The sequence below is a fragment of the Petromyzon marinus genome, chromosome 21 (assembly GCF_048934315.1).
Source record: "Petromyzon marinus isolate PM22_M1 ecotype Great Lakes invasive population chromosome 21, UKy_Petmar_22M1.pri1.0, whole genome shotgun sequence".
In the NCBI taxonomy this organism is placed as follows: Eukaryota; Metazoa; Chordata; class Hyperoartia; order Petromyzontiformes; family Petromyzontidae; genus Petromyzon; species Petromyzon marinus.
The window spans coordinates 4,686,347-4,706,125 of NC_133687.1; the positions used below are offsets into that span (position 1 = coordinate 4,686,347).

Sequence of the window (19,779 nt, forward strand, 5' to 3'; positions counted from 1 at the left end):
CCGAGATTTTATTTAGGCGCCGAAAATCAACGCAAAAACGGAGACTGCCATCGTGCTTTTTGACCAGCACTATTGGAGCACTCCAGGGACTAGTGGAGGGAGAAATTATATCGGCCTTCAGCATGTCATCCACAGCCGATTTAACATGCTGTTTCTCCGCCGGGCTAAGCCGAAACGGGTTTTGTCGAATCGGGGCAGCGTCACCAGTATCAATGTGGTGACGCAGCAGCTTGGTGCAGCCAATATCAAATTGAGATTTACTAAAGACATCGGAAAATTCTCGCAGAAGAGCGCGCAATTTAATTCGCTGCGAATGAGACAGATCACCCGTGTCTGTGCAGAGCGCGTCCAACCATCTCTCATCCGATTCGGAAGGAGGTGGGACCTGCGGCGTGTCACGCACGTGTCCCGCGACTCCGGTCCCCAACGGCACCGGGGTCGCGTGAGCGAGCACAGTTCCTTGCGGAATGACGGTTGTGGACAATCCGACATTCAAAACCTGCAAGAACGGCTCCCTGTCGGCTGCTACGAGGGTCTGTGCAGCCACCAAATCTAACCCCTTAGCAGCTGCGTTTGAAGGCCCCAGCAAAATGCCATGTGCCGAGGCCTCCGGGGCTAGCGGTTTTTTAAGTTGCAAGGGCACGAGCATTTGTGTCCCTAGCGGAATGCGGACTGTGCTCGCAACAAACGCCTGCACCGAGGCACTAGCCATGCGCGGATGTGAGGGTGTGGGCAAGAATGCCATCCGTCGACCCGACGGGAGTTCGATGCAGCCTTGATCTACAAGGATCTTAATAGGCATTTTCGCGAGAAAATCAGTGCCTAACAAACACGGCACGGCGAGGGAAGAAGAGACCAAAATAGGCCCTGCCAATTTAATGTCTCCAATCGAAATTTGCGCCCGAATTTGCCCAATAATGCCAAGTGAACTGCCATTAGCGGCGAAACACGGGATAGAAACCCGTTCCAAGGGGCGGCATCGTACGGGCAGTATATTGTAAATCAGATCCGAAATGATCGTAGCCGACGCACCAGTATCGACCAACACGCGAAATTCCACACCCTCGATTGATCCGACAACCACGGACGAACCTGCCGTCGCCGCGACTACCCTATGGGCCAACTCAGACCACTGCCCAGGTCCGAGTGGCCGCGAACAAACGCCAGAATACCCCCATCACACGCCGAATCGCGAGCCCTTCTTATGGTGCGTTGCAGTGTGTATGGTGTGAATGAGGGCCGAGCGTGAGAGGCGTCGCGACTTGCCTGGTTTTGCCGCGATGCCGTGGACGTCCTGTAGTCCTGGCCCCGGGATGCGGAGGGGCGTCGTCGAGGCGCACGGCAGTCAGAGGAGATGTGGCCTCGTCGGCCACAGTTGAAGCACGTCAAGTCGCCGCGTGGAGCAGGCCGTCCCCGCTGCTGGTCGTTGCGGCGACCAGCGTGGTCGGACGATCGCCGGCCCGTTGACCTGGTCGCCATGAAGGCCCGGTCGGGGGAGAACTCGGCATCCCTGCTGGCAGGCTCCGACGTCGAAGCCGAGGCGGCGATGGTCGATTCCGTGTGGAGCAGCAGATGTGCGTGGATGCACCGAGCGGCTCGTAGCGAGCACATACTGTCGTCGTCCACCGCTTGGATGACGATGCGCAGCTCGCGCGCCAGCTCCAGCATCTTCTGGAGAACGATAGCATCGATGGCCTCGTCGTCCATGCGAGGGTAACCCGCTCTTGCCATCGCCAGTAGAGCGGTCCGGAATGCCAACGGAGACTCTTTAGGGCGGCGTCGCCTGTCGTAAAATCGGCTGCGGACGTCAGATGGAGGCCCGTACACGTCGGACATCCGTCGAAGGGCCGATTGAAGAGTCGCCCTTTGTTGCCTGGGGATGGTGAGGAGCGAGGCGAGAGCGTCGTCATCCAAAGTGGCCGGTAGTGCTCGGAGCGCCTGTGCGTCCGACCAGCCCACCATCTCTTGGTGGCTCAGGAAGCGACGCTGGAACGCCGCCCAGTCGCCCCCTTCAGATGTGAATTCTCGGAAGATGGGCAGGCGTTGTTGGAGGGCGGACGTCGTCTCCCCCTCAGCTTGTACCGTCTCGAGCCGGAGATCGGCGATTTCCCGGCCGATAGAGTCTACTGTACCGTGTCGGTACAGTGATGACGCGGCGTCCGCTGAGAAACTTGAATTCGCAGCGTCGCGTGCTGATGACGTTGCGGGTTGTGATGGGCCCCCCGCGTTCCCAGGATGCCCCTGGCTTCCGCTTCCGGCGGAATCACGTGGTTCCCCGGCGGGAAAATCAAAATGTCTGCCCTGGCCGATGGCGGGAACGTCTGCCGGCGGTTGACTCGGCCTGCCCGCAACCTCCAAGTTGATCTCTTCGAGAATGGAGGCCGCGGCGTGTAGGAGTTGAGCGAGACGGCCGTGTGCTGCCCTGAGTCCGTCCCCCATGGCAGGGGGAGCAACCGGCTGCTCAACCGGTGGCTGGGCGGCCGTCAACGCGGCAGCGTTTTCAGCGGAGCAGCCGGTGCATGCAGGTGAGACAGCATTATCTTCGTTCTGGCTCCGCGCGTGGGCTGAACTTCTGGTTTCCATTTCCAACCACTTCTGACTCCAGTTGTAGTGTTGCAAGGACGAGCAGACTTCTTATGGAGGCACACTCTGTTTATTGTATTATTTCCTTATACAATGCTTAACACACACAGAGGGATATTCGGTCCCCTCACCCGATACCCTAGGGAGGTACAGCCTCCGGACTTGGCGGGACTCACACGTCTACCGCTAACCTCCTTGATACCTAAGGAGGTACAACCTCCGGACTTGGCGGGACTCACACGTCTACCGCTATCCTAGTCCTCCGGCTAGGACCTAGGGGAGGCTATCTGACCCACCGCTGGCCGGGTGGGTCCTGACCACTGGGTATGCCGAGCCTTAGCCCTTAGAAGGGCTGAAAGGCTGGTCCAGGGTCCTAGCTAGGCTTCAGCCCAGTCATCTGTCTTCGTGCAGGGAGAGAACTCCTCCAGGTCCGTTGGGTCACCCGTCTTATACCCCTTCGTGGCCAGGTAGAACCAATCATACATTCCCACGTGGAACCGTCTGATTGGTTCGCACCAAACCCTGGCCACGATCCGTTTCACCTCGACTGACCCCAACCGTTGTACCCAGGGGTAATGCTGCACCGCCCTGGTGGCAACGCGGGTTACGCAACAGCGCGTAGTTAACACCTCTACACAGGTACCACCACAGTCAGTATGCATTGCTGTAGTGCAAATAGGTACCACCACAGCCAGTATGTACTGCTGTAATAATAGCAGCTCCCACCACAGTCAGTATGCACTGCTGTAATCATAGCAGGTGCCAGCACAGTCAGTATGTACTGCAGTAATCATACTGGTACCACCACAGTCAGTATGCACTGCTGTAGTGATTGCAGGTACCACAACAGCAGTATGCACTGCTGTAAACATAGCAGGTACCACCACAGTCAGTATGCACTGCTGTAGTGAAAGCAGGTTGCACCACAGTAGTATGCACTGCTATAGTGAAAGCAGGTACCACCACAGTCAGTATGCACTGCTGTAGTGAAACTAGGTACCACCACAGTCATTATGGACTGCTGTAAACATAGCAGGTACCACCACAGTGAGTATGTGCTGCTGTAGTGATAGCAGGTACCACCACAGTCGGTATGCATTGCTGTAGTGAAGGCAGTATCACCACAGTCAGTATTCACTGCTGTAGTGAAAGCAGGTACCACCAAAGTATGCACTGCTGTAATCATAGCAGGTCCCAGCATAGTCAGTATGCACTTCTGTAATCATAGCAGGTGCCACCACAGTCAGTATGTACTGCTGTAGCAAAAGCAGGTACCTCCACAGTCGGTATGCACTGTTGTAGTGAAAGCAGGTACCACCACAGTCGGTATGCACTGCTGTACTGATAGCAGGTACCACCACAGTCGGTATGCACTGCTGTAGTGATAGCAAGTACCACCACAGTCGGTATGCACTGCAGTAGTGATAGCAAGTACCACCACAGTCGGTATGCCCTGCTGTCGTGAAACTAGGTACCACCACAGTCAGTATGCACTGCTGTAATCATAGCAGGTACCACCACAGTCAGTATGCACTGCTGTAATCATAGCAGGTACCACCACAATATGCACTGCTGTAATCATAGCAGGAACCACCACATTCAGTATGCACTGCTGCATTTAAACCATGTACCACCACATTATGCATGTCTGATATATCAGGTACCACCACAGTCAGTATGCACAGCTGTAGTGAAAGCAGAAACCACCACATTCAGTATGCACTGCTGTAGTGAAAGCAGGCACCACCACAGTTGGTATGTACTACTGTATTGATAGCAGGTAGCACCACAGCAGTATGCACTGCTGTAGTGATAGCAGGTACCACCACAGTCAGTATACACTGCTGTAGTGGTAGCAGGTACCACCACAGTCGGTATGCACTGCTGTAGTGATAGCACGAACCACCACAGTCGACATGCACTGTTGTAGTGATAGCAGGTACCATACAACCTACGTCAAAATAATAAAATATATATAAAACAATACAAATTCTCACGAAGTTTCGATCATGACACAAACGGTCATCATCAGGTGTGTATAAGTTTTTCACACCTGATAAAGACCGTTTGTGTTATGGTCTAAACGTCGTGAGAATTTTTATTGTTTTATATTTATTTTATTATTTTATTGTTTCCCTTCAACGTGACTTTACCGAAAGAGCTAATAATATGAATATATTTTAACAAGGTTGTGATTATCGTGTGGTGTGTGCGTTGTTTATTAGGTTTTAACTCTCCCTTGAGCACAGACAGCCTGTGGTAACTCTCTGCCCCTCACTCTCTGCTGTCTGTCTCAGTCTCTGCCCCCCCAGTCTCTGCCCCCCACTCTCTCGCTGTCTCTCTCAGTCTCTGCCCCACACTCTCTCGCTGTTCCGCTGACGCCGCCAATTCAAGGCCTCATTAATTTTCATCACCCTGTGTATAAGCTTTATCATTTATTATCATTTATTCTCGATATCCTCAGTCAGATGTAAGCCTCTGAAGGTCGGAACTTGCACTCCCCGGTGTCTGTGGGGTCGGGTAACGGGCAAGGGCTTGTCATTTAAGGTGAATAGTGGTAGTGTCAATGTTCTGTGTGACCATGTCTTGTAATCTCCCCAACTTAATTTGTTTGCCAAGGTCTGCTGCTGCCTTCGTTAGCAAGGAATTTCCCTGCCTTCTGGTGCTATCTTTCCTCTCTCAAAGGCGTTTTTCTTTCTCTCCGTTGGCCCATGGTTCACATCATCCAAACACCACCTGTTTTATGTTCACAAGGCTGTGATTCACCCCGCTATGCTGGCCCCCCTCCAGTCCTCATTAATTTTCGTCATTCCGTGTAGCTGCGGTGGGGATTCTCAGCCCTCCCGCGAGTGCAGGTGGCAGCAATAATGAGTTGGCTCTGATTCTTTCCACTCTTATCTCTAGCGTGCCGAGGTCAGTTTCACACGCTGGCCTTCAGTGTTTGGCTTACGTGTTTTGCAGTTTGCTGTGCGCTTGTGTTTTCATTCATTATTTCGAGAAGAAAAAAAATACGTGTATCGGCAAATTTCTTGTTAATAGCAAAGATGGAAAAAGGGTCGTATGCAACAGGCGCCACGTTTAATTGGTGGGGGCTGATGCCCCCCTCACTCTCCACGAGCGGGGGGGGGGGCACCACGTCTAATTGGTGGGGGCTGATGCCCCCCTCACCCTCCACGCGCGGGGGGGGGGGGTGACGTTTGCCTCCCCCACCCCCCGTCCCCTCCGTGTTTGTGTCGCTCGGGGTCCCCCGCGCCCCTGACCGGGTGACCCCCCCCCCCCCGTACCAGGGACCTCTCTGACCGACATAGCTAGCGGCTGGCCGACACCGCCTAGGGGTTAATTACGCACGCGCCCCCCCCCCCCACTCGCGCGTCCTAACCGCGCGGATTACGTAATAGTATGTGACTCGCTGCTTGCCGATGTTTGGAGTTAATTAATTATTTACACTAAGCCGTTGTGTCAACAAGGCGAACGGCCACGGGGGTTACTAATTAACTCGCTGGAAGCCACCGACGCTCTGGAGCGGTCCGGATATTACTCTTTGGTTCTATTCGGTAAAGTCACGTAGGTAAAAAATAAAACAAAAAAACCACGACGTTTCGGCCACAACACAAGCGGTCTTCATCAGGTGAAGGGATCAGGCTGTCTCGAGGACAGCGCTGGAGTGAAACACAGCCACGCTCAGACCGCGACCTTTAAGCTGTGCGAGGAAACAAGGTGCCTTGACAAAGGAATTATCATAAAAATTAGCATTTGATTGGGCGACTTAGCATGATGAACGGTATAGAGGTGGTGTGCATGCGGGTGTACATGCCGGTTGGCGCAGGGGGGAGGGGGAGTTTACCTATTGAAGGTGTGAAAAGGGAATTTTTAAGAGCTGCGAAAGTTTGGGGTACCACTACTTGAAAAATATATTGTACCATTGAAAATTAGTTTAATGTTTGGTTCGATTTAGAACATCTTTCCAATGGTTGCTTAATTTGAAACCATCTTCTCGGTTGAAATTGTGTCCGTGTTTGTAGATCTGAATTGCCTCGTGAACAAATCTCTGATAAAAAAACCCGTGGGTTTGCAAATAACCTTGGTATCGGAGAAAATTATATCGTGATCACCCACAGCGTTGTAACAGTGATCAGCTACGGCAGAAGAATTCGTTTTGCCGTGTTTCAAATCTTATTTGTGCTCGCGAATTCGGTCAGAGACATGTCGCTTTGTCTCCCCGATATAGCAATCACCGCAGGTACAACTCAATTTGTAAACCCCGCGATACTGTAAGTCAGGAATGATATCCTTCACGGATGGGATCAGATCACGAATTTTGTGTACTGTATTGAACCGGCCTCCCAGCTCTGAACCTTTTCCTACACCACATCAATTCCAGACATCCCGCCATCAAATTCACCATGGAAGTGGAGAAAGATGGCAAGCTACCATTCTTAGATGTTCTGTTTGAGAGGAGACCTGATGGCTCATTGGGGCATTCTGTCTAAAGGAAACCCACCCACACAGATTCCTACTTGAAACCTGATTCCCACCACCACCCAGCCCAGAAGAATTCTCTCATCAAAACTTTATACCATAGGGCTCATTGCATTTCGGACCAACGCCACCTGACCAGTGAATTAAAACATGTACACCTGGCCCTCAAAAGGAATGGATACTCTGACCGTACCATCCGCCAAGCTGTTTCTCCCTCCATACAGAAACAACCACTTGATACTCCGGTCAAAACCATCACACTACCATATATAGCAGGCGTTACTAAAAAGATTTCCAAAATTCTAAACAAACACAAGATCCAGGTCCGGTTCAATACAGTACACAAAATTCGTGATCTGATCCCATCCATGAAGGATGTCATTCCTGACTTACAGTACCCCGGGGTTTACAAATTGAGTTGTACCTGCGGTGATTCCTATATCGGGGAGACAAAGCGACATGTCTCTGACCGAATTCGCGAGCACAAATCAGATTTGAAACACGGCAAAACGAATTCTTCTGCCGTAGCTGATCACTGGTACAACGCTGTGGGTAATCACGATATAATTTTCTCCGATACCAAGGTTCTTTGCAAACCCACGGGTTTTTATCAGAGATTTGTTCACGAGGCAATTCAGATCTACAAACACAGACACAATTTCAACCGAGAAGATGGTTTCAAATTAAGCAACCATTGGGAAGATGTTCTAAATCGAACCAAACATTAAACTAACTTTCAATGGTACAGTATATTTTTCAAGTAGTGGTACCCCAAACTTTCGCAGCTCCTAAAAATTCCCTTTTCACACCATCAATAGGTAAACTCCCCCTCCCCCCCCCCCCGCGCCAACCGGCATGTGCAACCGCATGTACACCACCTCTACACCGTTCATCATGCTAAGTCGGCCAATCAAATGCTAATTTTTATGCTAATTCCTTTATCAAGGCACCTTGTTTCCACGCACACAGCTTAAAGGTCGCGGTCTGCGCGTGGCTGTGTTTCACTCCAGTGCTGTCCTCGAGACAGCCTGATCCCTTCACCTGATGAAGGCCGCTTGTGTTGTGGCCGAAACATCGTGATTTTTGTTGTTTTATTTTTTACCTATGTGACTTTACCGAATAGAACCAAAGAGTATGGATCCTTGCAGTCATGAAAGCTTTAAATCTAGAATTGGTCCGGATATTAATGAATTAATCGGCGCTCGCGCGGTACCCACCCACTAATTTTCTCTGCGTGATACCCGCGTGTGTCTCGCCGTTAATACTGCGGTTCTCACATGTACACGTGCCGGCGCGGGCAACCGTTTATATTTTAATATGCGTGTGCATCATACACACATTGATTTATAGTCACCCACACACCATAATCTTAGCTCTTTCGGTAAAGTCACGTTGAAGGGAAACAATAAAATAATAAAATATATATAAAACAATAAAAATTCTCACGACGTTTCGACCATAACACAAACGGTCGTCATGAGGTGTGTCGGTTCGCATTTATTTATTTATTTATTTTTAAACGGTGTATTTATTTATTAAAAAAACGTCAGCGCCACACGCAGCGATTTGCCAGTTTATTTAGAAGGACTAGTCCATCTATGTTCTGAAAAGAGGAGGGAGGAGACGAAAAATTGTATGTATGCTGTCTGAAAGCCACTGTAAGCGTGAACAATCAATTAAGACCTGAAATGGTTTATCAAATCCTTCCAATGATTGCTAAGCCAGAATCCATCTTCTCGGTTGAAATTGTCTCTGTGCTTGTATATGTGGATAGCCTCATGAACGAATCTCTCATGGTAGCCAGATGGCTTACAAAGAACCTCTGTCTTGGAAAAGTCAATGTCATGTGAGCCTACTGAATTATAACAATGATCTTCCACGGCCGAGGTGTTGGTCCTACCGTGTTTAAGGTCTGCTTTGTGTTCACGAATGCGGTCCAAGACATCGCGTTTGGTTTCTCCAATGTAACTACTACCACAGAGGCAACTTAGTTTGTAGACACCAGGGTACTGTATGTCCGGAATCACATCTTTTACAGACGGAACCAGATCACAGATTTTATGTAATGTGTTGAAACGGACCTGGATCTTGTGTTTATTCAAGATTTTGGAGATCTTTTTTGTGATCCCCGCAATGTAGGGTAAAGTGATGTTTTTTAAAGGCTCCTCAAGAGGGTCCTTCTTCATGTTTTTAGTGATAACTTTGCGGATTGTATAGTCGGAGTAACCATTAGCCTTAAGAGCTTGGTGTACGTGCTTGAGTTCACTGCCTATGTGTTCCTGGTCGGATATGCGTTGGGCTCTATGGTACAGAGTCTTGATGAGAGAATTCTTCTGTGATGGATGGTGAAACCAGATTCCCATCAATACAGCTCTCCTCCCATGTGTCTCTCTGATTTGTTTGCTCTGTAGCAGATCGGCCTGCACGTTTTGATACAAGTTCACGATATTGTCTTTCCATTGATTCCATCTCCTCCTAGGAGGTCCCCTCTGTATCGGTGTTATGCGTTGGGGTGTAAAACTCAGAATGTTGTGGGTCATGTGCCATCTCTATTATGTAGTGTAGTTAATATACTTAAGAGTGTATCTTAATTCTAACATATCATGTGTGTGAGGTGCGTTACTCTGGAATTTCACTTCAGAGCGCATATACAAACATTTGTATCACAGGATGTGTTGGTTCAACTCGAACAAATAATCTTACTTCAACTGTCTTTGTTACACACTGCTACTCTGGTATTTCCTTCAGAGTGCGTTTTTGTTTGTTTTACACCCGTTACAGTCACAGGGCAATGTTTGTTAACAATACCTCGGTTAATACAACAGTGATTCGTTCCTTAATTTAAGCATTAACTGTCTGCGAGAGATCCCGGACAAGAGCCCCCAATTTGTTGTATATGTGGTGTGTGAAAATTTGATGAAAATAATGAAAATTAAATTAAATTAGAAATTTCCATGATTTATCCGAAATTATGTTAATTTGCGTAATTATGCATATAATTATGCTAATTCGAGAGGTAATCGTATTAATTATACGCGTGGGTGTGGTTATGTTAATGATAGCCTTTATGATAATCAGGCCCTGCCTCGTTGATGAGGTGGGGTTATCAATCGGGATAATGCAATCAATCGTATGCAGTTATGCTAGTGTCAACTCGGCTTCGTTGTCTAACTTCGTATTATCGATCAGTATAATACAATGATTCTCGCTTTAACATTTACTGAGTGTGTATTAGTGTGTTTATATTTTAGGTCCCCAGGTTCATATCTCGTTGCAGGATACAGTCCTTGTGCAAAAATTATAGGAAAGAATCACACGACCACTTCTGCATTCATAAATTTATTTCCTAATTAAACCTTAACTCTAATATGGTATGAGAACTCTCAATCTCGGAACTTCAACACGGTATCAATACAGTATCATCACGACAGTGTGGTTTCACTTTGATATTCCCCCCCCCCCCCCCGCATAACACAATTGTTGTTAGTGAGAGAGAGATTCGTTAAAACATGATTGCAAGCTATTCTAACAAAAACCTTAACTTTATAATAAATTATTATACTTGAATTGTTCACGCAGTATCGCACTCCTTATTGATCATATACAACCCTTATCACGATGTTAACATATTGGGTCACGGAACAGTTGAGTATTCTGCAGAGTACGCGAGTACGTGCGGCGATTATGAACGAAAGGTACTTTAAAGATTATACGGTGATATTCATACGAAAAAAACAATCAAAAACAGTTATTATTCTCAAAGGCACAAATCTCAATAGATCCATCGGCAAGATTATATGACTACCGAAATGGCTTGGAATGAGGGCAGGCGATGGTGTGCTCTTTTTCCCCCAAGATCTTTATCTTATACCAAGTTTAATTAATTGTGGACCAGATCGCCTGATAAGGATCTGGTTGGACACACCAATCCCCATGTGAGCGTAGCTCTGTGGAAGAAGGTGTCAAGAATCGATTCGTATTGATGGATCTGTTGGGAATTAATGCGATTAAGAGTACAGCCCAATATTAAATTACGACGGACTGTTATCACCCGATCTGTAGCGATGCCTTCACGTTTAGATGCTTCACGTTTTGGGATTGTCTTTGTTCCTGATATAAATTGTGTTGAATAGTCAGTGTTCGGAGTTGATTCTTTACGTCAAACAGACGCCTGGTTGTTGTGTGGTGAGGGGGCGGTGTGCGTCATATGTATCAGTCGATTCTCCTCTCCGATGATTGATTTAGTTCGGGGACGTAGGTTGAGCAGTTGACACGCTGTTGCAGTTGCTGAACTGGGTCGATAGATTGTGCCCACAGCTCGCTCACAGCGTGCACGGTGGTGTCGTTGTCCGGCCCCGTCGCTAAATAGCGACCCTCGCCACTCCGGCGGCGGCAGAGACCTCCTTCTCGTCGGCGACGGTTGATCTCCTGCAGGGATGCGTTGAGCTGGCAAGCGGGTCTTTGCTGATGAGCTGTCGGCAAGCTGATGAGCCGAGCTGAGCTGAGCTCAGCCGAGCCGAACCGAACTCCGATGAGCTGGCCGAACTGAGTTGAGCTGACGAGCTCTTTGCTGATGAGATGGCGAGCTCAGCTGATGGGCTCAGCTGAGCTCCCGGCGAACTCAGCTGAGTTCCCGACGAACTGAGCCCCGATGGGCCGGCTCCGGTGAGCCGACCGAACTGAGGTTTCAATGCTGTAGCGTTCTCTTTTATGCTAAAAATCCCTTCACTTGGAGCTTCCCATAAGGCGGGGCTTCTTTCGATTTTGCTGTGTCATGATCTGTCCGTATGTGTGTGTCCGTACGTGTGTCAGTGTGTGTCCTTGTGTGCATCACCCACGGCATATTCCGCTGTCCTCCTCCTTCCATAAACCATCAAAAAGTAAAACAACCAGACGTTACAAATTGTCTCGAAGGCGTCTCTCTGTCTGCCTCTCTGTTTGCCGGTGCGAGAGGGAGGGCAAGCTTCCCTCCCTGCATCATGTCCCCGACACACAAGGGAATGGTTAAAAAGTTTTAAGTTAACATTTCATTTCACCACCGTTCCACAGTTATGATTTGGTATGTAACCCAAGGTCTGTGTCAGCTTTCCATTGTGGTGTTTGACTCGTGTCAAGGGAAGGTGTTTTCCCGAGCGTATACACACTCCTACCCCGCGCTGCGGGGAGACAAAGACGGCCGGCCGGGATCTCTTTCTCTCTCTGACGCTGGGTTTAACATCGCTTAAGTCATGTAGTTTATGTTCAACGAAGTTGTGTAAGCGGAGCATAGTCCACGGTGAATGGCGTTAACACCAATGTTATGTATGAAATTATGTATTGTGAATTTTCCTTTTAACTTAAGTCTGCCTGGTTCTTTGCTGACATGCTGGCATTCCAAGCCCCGGCAGTCTCTTCCTCCCGCCCTTATTCCTGCTCGCTGTTTCTCTAAGTATCTGCCCCACACTCTTTGGCCCCCACTCTCTGCCCCATTATCGTGCAACTGCTAGCTTTAGCACAGACACCCGGCGGTGTCTCTCCCGCCCTTCTTCAGGGCTGAGCCTTTATCCGGTCTACACACGCCGTGCATCTCAAGGTTCCTCATTAATTTCGTCTGGCTGTGGTGGGGAAGTGTTAACCTTGGAGTCAGTTCTGGTTTTTGTCTGCCTGCTTCAGCACTTGCTCTGTGACCTCTGACCCCAGGAGTTATTATTGATTTAATTTGATGGCCCGTCTAAGCCCCGGCTTGCTGTTGCTGTGGCTGGTTGGGGTTGTTTTATTCATTATTTTTTTAAGAAAACAATAGAAATATGTATCGATATGTATCGGAAAATATTGTTAATATTAATATGGAAAAAGGGGCATATATACAACATGTTGCAGTTCTTTAGCGTTAATATACTAAATGCCTCTGTTGATATGTAAACTCTGACTTTAACATAGCCACTTCCGTAACCAGTTACATGCTAATTCCTCACATTAACATCATGCTAATCTCCCAGTTACATGCTAATTTCTCACCTTAACATCTTGCTAATCTCTTAGTACCTTTCAGTGTAATGTTTAATATAATTTATAAGGTAATATATAGTATCGTAATTGTATAGTGAATATACAGCAGTGTGGTATACAGTAGGGTTGGTAGAATAATACATAGTGTAATATTACAAGTCTAATATTATGATAGTCTAAGGTATAGGGAGGGTAGTGTATAGTAACGCAGTGTATAATTAAATGTTGGGGTCTGTCTATGGCAGTTCATAATAAAGCAAAAATAAATAAAAAGATTAGTTGGAGGCATATAATATTTTTAGCGACATAGAAGTGTCATGTATAATGACTTATTGTTAATAGCTCAGCTTATTGGAGAGTATATTGAGTATATTGATTATATTGATGTAGTTTATATTTAGTTTTTTTCACGTCGGTTTATTGTATGGTAGTAGGGTAGTTGCAGTTCTTTAGCGTCAATATACTAAATGCCTCTGTTGATATGTAAACTCTGACTTTAACATAGCCACTTCCGTGACCAGTTACATGCTATTTCCTCACATTAACATCATGCTAATATCCCAGTTACATGCTAATTTGTGACTTTAACATCCTGATAATCTCTCACATTAACATAGCTACTTCAATGTTCATTGGAGCGCTGTCTTTCCGACAGCTCTGTTTCTTCACCTGAGGACGGCTGCTTGTGTTGTGGCTGAAATGTCGTGATAATTTTATTTTATTATATTTTATATTTTTTATTTTATTATTTCCCTTCTACGTGACTTTACCGAAAGAACCACGAAGATGAATCCCTGCAGTCACAAAAGCTTTAAATCGAAATCATGTTATGTATGCCGATGATCTGCTGATTGCTGCTCACTCAGAGGAGGAGTCGGAGGCGCTGCTGCTGAACCTGGAGCTTGCGACTAAGAGGTGGGGCCTTACCATCAGCCCCACCAAAACTAAGCACCTGCCTGGGTATTTTGTACCATCGGACAATCCACCTCCACAATTCACAATTGGTGATGGGCCAGTTGTGGAGAGAGGGGAGAGTTTCGCATACCTGGGCAGTGTGCTCATGACCGGCTCCGGTTTAACAGCAGATGTCTCACTCCGAATCAGTCGAGTGGCATTTTCTTTTCATCGGTTGCGTAACCCTGTGTGTAAGCTACCTGTTCTCTTGCTCCTCGGCCATGGTCATTCCCTCCCTTCTCTATGCTCGCGAAACGTGGACCCTCCTAATGGAACATCTTCGCCGGTTAGAAACATTTAGGCTGGCCTGCCTACGATCCATCCTGGGTTTAACCAGGCTGGATTTTGTGAGGAGCTCACAAATCCTTGAAAGATCTGGACAAAGTCACATCGGTGAGCTCCTCCGGCAGGCAAGGCTGCGTTGGCTGGGTCATGTAGCCTGCATATCCAGCCACCGCCTGCCTAAACAGCATTTGTTCGGCTAGGAGGGGGCTAAACGGGCGCGGCACGGGCTAGAGAAGAGATTGAGTAATGTGGTACAGGAGGATGTGGAGCTGAGTGGACTTGTCGATGACTGGTACCAGCAGTGTCAAGATCGGCCTCTGTGGAGGTGGCTCGTGAAGGACGCTACTGGGCAGTTAGAGGGAGTCGCCCTCCAACAACAATGGAGAGCCCAGGAGCAATGCTCACAACAACGAGCGGAGCTGTTGTGTAAGTCGATTTGTTTGTGTGTGTGTACGTCGATGTGTGTGTGTGTATGTAAGTCCATGTGTGTGTAAGTCCATGTGTGTGTGTCAGTCTACATTCACAACTAACAGCTGGACAGGAAAGGGATTTTCTGTGGTACTCGATACGCGCGTACAGTACGACATTTCACTGCAAAATAATCTGGTATCACCACGTGTTTTGCTAGTTTAAAAGTTGCACGAAACATGTTCTTTTTTAAAGAACGCATATGTGATTCATTACACAGAAGGAAATATGTTCCTGGTGTTTGAGCTTCGGCAAGACCATCATCTCCAGGAGGGGTTCCTGGTCTCTTCTTAAAAGTGGAGAGGAGGCCTCAGACTTCTTGCCTGGGGCTCGTTTTGCCATTAAACACGTGGAGTATGGGGTAGACAAGCCACAGGCAGAAGCTTCAGTTGGTTAGGATAGGCCTGAGGCCAAATTTAGCCACGTACGAGTAAGAATGTCCATGAACCGGGAACTCCCCTTAGGAATGAGTCGAAATAGTAAAATCAATCCACAGACTAATATGACAATCATCGAAACACAGTATGCTGAGTTGATATCAACGAAAGGGTCAGGGACGTCCGTTTGAGCGCTGCTCACTCGGTCATGACGTCACCGTAAGCCCTGATGGTGAATAATTGAGATGGTTATTTCACCCCTGCCACATTGAATTGTCTTTAGGATGTGGTGTATTGCAGGTTTCCGTAAACGTGTCGCCATCCCCAAAGCAAATGTTGACACCGACATCCTGCCCCTCTGGGCTACGTGATCCTACGTCTAAACTTCCTCTTTGCACCTCCCCAGGTGTCCCTCATCCTCACTCCCTCACATAAACCACCCCGCCATGCGATACCTGAACCAAGCCTCCGAAGCTCCACCTCAGAGCCACACGACCTTGAGATGGACGACCTGCGACAACTCCTATGGTGGCCAAGCCTGCCTGCCACGTCCTCGTTCGACTTTGAGTCGTCCACCAGCCCCGCGGCCACGAGCTACCGGCTGCTGGGTGGGACACGCAACTTCACGGTGGGTGACACGCTGTACCTTGGCGTGCAGGCCAGGGACCACCATGGCAGGGACAAGCGGCACGGCGGAGACTACTTTCGCATCAAAGTCTACTCAGACACGCTCCGGGCGGGAGCATTCGGCTCGGTGCTAGACCACAACAACGGCTCGTACACGGCGAGCGTCGTTCTGCCGTGGCCTGGCGAGGCCCTCGTGGATATCAAGCTGGTTCACTCGAGCGAGGCCGTGCAAATCATCAGCCGCCTGCGCGACTCGGTGCCCAACAAGATTTTCTTTACCGGCTACTTCGAGAAGGAAGGAGCGAGAAGCGAGGCCACCGAGTGCAACGCGGTGCCACGCTTAATGATAAAGCCCAGGATATGCAAGTACAGGGACGTGGCTACGGGACACATGTGGTTCTGCAAGAAGCCCAGGACATTGCCCTGCGACTCTCTGCGATTTCACTCACTCGGAGGACACAGAAACATTCTCACAAAGCAGGAGAATCGGTTCTTCAGCAAGTAAGAGCTGAGATCTCCCCCCTGTTTGACAATCGTCACCTACATATTCATGTGATGGTTGTAGGATCAAAATAATGATTACTGTTGGGTGACTTCAGAGCAATAGTAGAGAAGAGAATGAGTTTGCATTACTGACGAGCCCTATCCTGAGTGCATAGTGTGTTCTACTAGTTTGTGTTCTCCTGCTGTGATGGGCTTCATAATTTACAGACAAGACGAATCTTCACTACACAGTGATTTATTTGCTTACATGGTACCTGCTGATGTGGCTTCCCTTTTGTGTGGTCCATTCCTCACCCATTATTCTGTGCGTTGGTCCTGGGTAATGCAGCAACGTATCCAAGGTGAGAATCAGCGGAGATCCAAGCCAGATTGAGGTGCAGCCGTCCTCATCATCGCAAAACCTCAGTGAGTGCTGAGCACTCACACTTCACATCTCGCACAACCTGAGCTACGCCGATCACGTGTGTGGCCACACCTGTTTAGAAGGGCCAGAGTATAAAAAATGCTCTGAAGAGAATCTCATAAATTCAGCAGACTATGACTTTAACACGACCATAAATATTGAAAAAGAAAACAGATTGGATGTAAAAGTAAATGATGGTATCATGGTAAGATCGTAGCAATTCCGTAAGTTTGTCATACGTTTGTCTACGATATAATTTATCTTAACTTATTGTAGATATGATATTGGCTGTGCATGCGTGTCTGTCCTAGCAAATGCCCTTGGACCATGTGTGCCGGGCCACCCCGTGCCCTCCCCGAGTGGCTTCTACCTCAACGATGAGTGGGTGTCGCTGTCCTGCAAGACTCGGCCCTTCCCAGCCCTTCAAGACCTGGCCAATTGCCTGAGCGGCAAGAGGTTCTACATGTACGGGGACTCCACCATTCGCCAGTGGTTTCTGCACCTCACCGCTCACGTGCCAGGTAGGTGGAACTCACCATCTATTGCTCCACCGGCTCAGAGTGATTTTTATTATCTATATCAACGGTGGCCTTAAATACCCCTTTTCCACTGGCGCATCCAAGCCCAGCCAGCACAGCGCCCTCTCGGTACGAGCCAGACCAAAACATTAATATTATGGCCTCACAAGGCACGCAAATCTGGTTTTTGGGTAAGCAAATCTAGCTGGTGTGAGCTTACCTGTGATGAATCACATGTATATGGACCGAAAATAAGCCCAAGTCAATGTGCAGCCTAACGGTTATTCAAAGATAGACCAGCTGCATAAGCTCTCCTCCTCCCAACTCCCCCATTTGTTCTGCTCCTGCATTAGCGCTCGCTGACTGCCTGCCCCGCCCGTGCTGCCTGCGCAGCTCTCGTCCCCCGCCCACTCACGTTGGAAACCCTTATAAGGAGTTGCATTCGGAGGCTTGCCTCTTTTCTCTCCGCCTGATGAAGACCGCTTGTGTTGCGCTCGAAAAGATCGTGAGTTTTTTGCTTTTATCATTTTCAATTATTTAAATTTTTAAGTTTCATGTTACTATTTTTGTTGTGGGTTTTTTGTTTTTTGCTCTTATTATTTTAAATTTATTTTTATTAATTTTACCTTTTTATTTTTAGTTTGTTTTATTTTTATTTTCTATCTACGTGACTTTACTGAATAAAACAAGAACATGAATTTCTGCAGTCACGAAAGTTTAAAGTCAAAATTCGGGAGGGTGGCTTTTGAAGTGATTGAAAGAATTGGTTTGAATGAGAATAAGCGGGAAACAGAGTGGAACCCAGAGGCAACATTTTGGATCTGTTAGAGGAGGATAGGGATTGGCTAAGGGAAAAAAACAGTGAGGGAACATTCAAGAAAGGGGACTGGAAAGATATAAAAGGGCAGAGAACAAGGAGAGGGGACGTTCAAGGAAAAGTACAGCTTCAATATCAACAACGAAGCCCGGACCTAGATTGTTCTGTATGAATAAAAAGTGGCTCCTAGTAGTTTATCGTTCGAGTCTTTACACACGTATGATTCTATACTCTGCTGCGTGTTGCTGTGATTACTACGGAGCGCCTCGTGCGTTTTTTAAATTATAATTGAAGGCAATGATGAACAGAGATAGGACCCAAAGCCTCACATGCTCAGCAGGCCACGTCCAGCAGTGTCTAGACTATTCGGAACACAGGGCACATCCCCAATTTAGATTTGGGATGGACTCTGTGCTGAGTGACTGAGCTGAGATATTGTGTGACGTGGAGAGTGATGAATGTGTCTGGTCATTATTTCAGGCATCCACACGCTCCTCGAAAGAACACTTTGAAATAAATCTTTACCGTTTCACAAACCTCTGGTGCTCAGCTGTTGTAGAGTGACTCACTTCTCTGGAGGACAGAACACAACGTAGAGTATCTACTCATCGTCTCCGAGCTTTATTTTTGTTTTCTATTTAGCCCACCTGTCCTCTTTGTCACGATTCATGGGAGGAGAGGGACAGGGTGGGACGGCTACACAAGGCCAGTGGAAACGATGAGTGGGAGACAAGACAGGGATCCACTCTGATGTCAAATGCCACATGCTCATTAATGGAATTGTAAAAAGATTTAAATCTAGCAGGAACCTCCTTATAAAGTATCGATACTCCATGACGTTATCCTGGATCTCTCTTCCCATGCCGCCCCTTGGTGGAGGCTGCTGGTGTCACTAACTTCTGGCAACAGTAGCAATCATGCTTACCCAGCATCTCTACTCTTCTCATGCGGCTTGCACTCGCACCCACCCCGGACGTGCATATCAATATCCAAATATTAAATACTGCTGTTATACAGTCCGCACATGTGGCCTGCGCCTCGGCCTCCTAACATTAAATACTGCAGTGAAATGGTCACACACGCGACATAGCCTCACGACAACTAAGCTAATACAGCTAACAAAGCCTTATTATGAGAAGGCACCTGAGGAGTGAGAACACACCAATTGTATAGCACTGATCACGTGCCACACACGTGGGTATTCCAGCAAAAACTCCTTACCTGCATAATATAATAGGTTTTACCCTTTCTGGCAATAAAACAGGTGTCAAGATGTTAAAACACCAAGCAGAATCCTTATTCAAAGAATCCTGTCTGCATTAACCACACGTACTTGTAGTGAACATGCAAACAAAAAAACATGCTGATAATATATGCAGTCTTTGAAACTGATTGGTCCACACCAGAGACAGCTTTCTTTTGAGCCTAGTCTCAAAAGTGTTAGACCAGAGAACACCAAAAGACAAACAGCACAAAGACAATGCACTATCAGGGCATTTATTGCTCAGGTTGAGCAGTTACAATATGGGACCTTTCTTGCCAGTGTAGTGATTGTAGAATCACTACTGTGTACACACGCACAAGCGTGACGTCACTATGCGGGGGAGCGTCATGACCACGCGGGTCTACACACCCGCATGACGTCATCCCGGCTGGAGGCGGGAATGACGTCAGGGCCGGTTCTGGGCTCCGGGAGGCCACGAGGGTGGTGTGAGGCCGTGGCACTCTCTGTGACCCCGGCTGGACACGTGACTGGGGGCCTAGGGGGCACCTCGG

At 48.0% G+C, this 19,779-nt stretch overlaps 1 protein-coding gene across 2 annotated transcripts in view; it reads left to right on the plus strand.

The window, feature by feature from the left end:
* LOC116944491 (NXPE family member 3-like) overlaps positions 1-19,779 on the plus strand; it is a 51,778-nt gene that overhangs the window by 22,423 nt on the left and 9,576 nt on the right. Inside the window, exons 2-5 of one of the 2 annotated variants that reach the window (XM_076068436.1) lie at positions 15,541-16,262; positions 16,594-16,670; positions 16,980-17,189; positions 17,540-17,691. In XM_076068436.1, coding sequence (XP_075924551.1) covers positions 15,541-16,262; positions 16,594-16,670; positions 16,980-17,189; positions 17,540-17,691 — 1,161 coding nt within the window. The remainder of the gene's footprint in view (positions 1-15,540; positions 16,263-16,593; positions 16,671-16,979; positions 17,190-17,539; positions 17,692-19,779) is intronic. The other variant, XM_032958147.2, reaches the window with a different exon arrangement.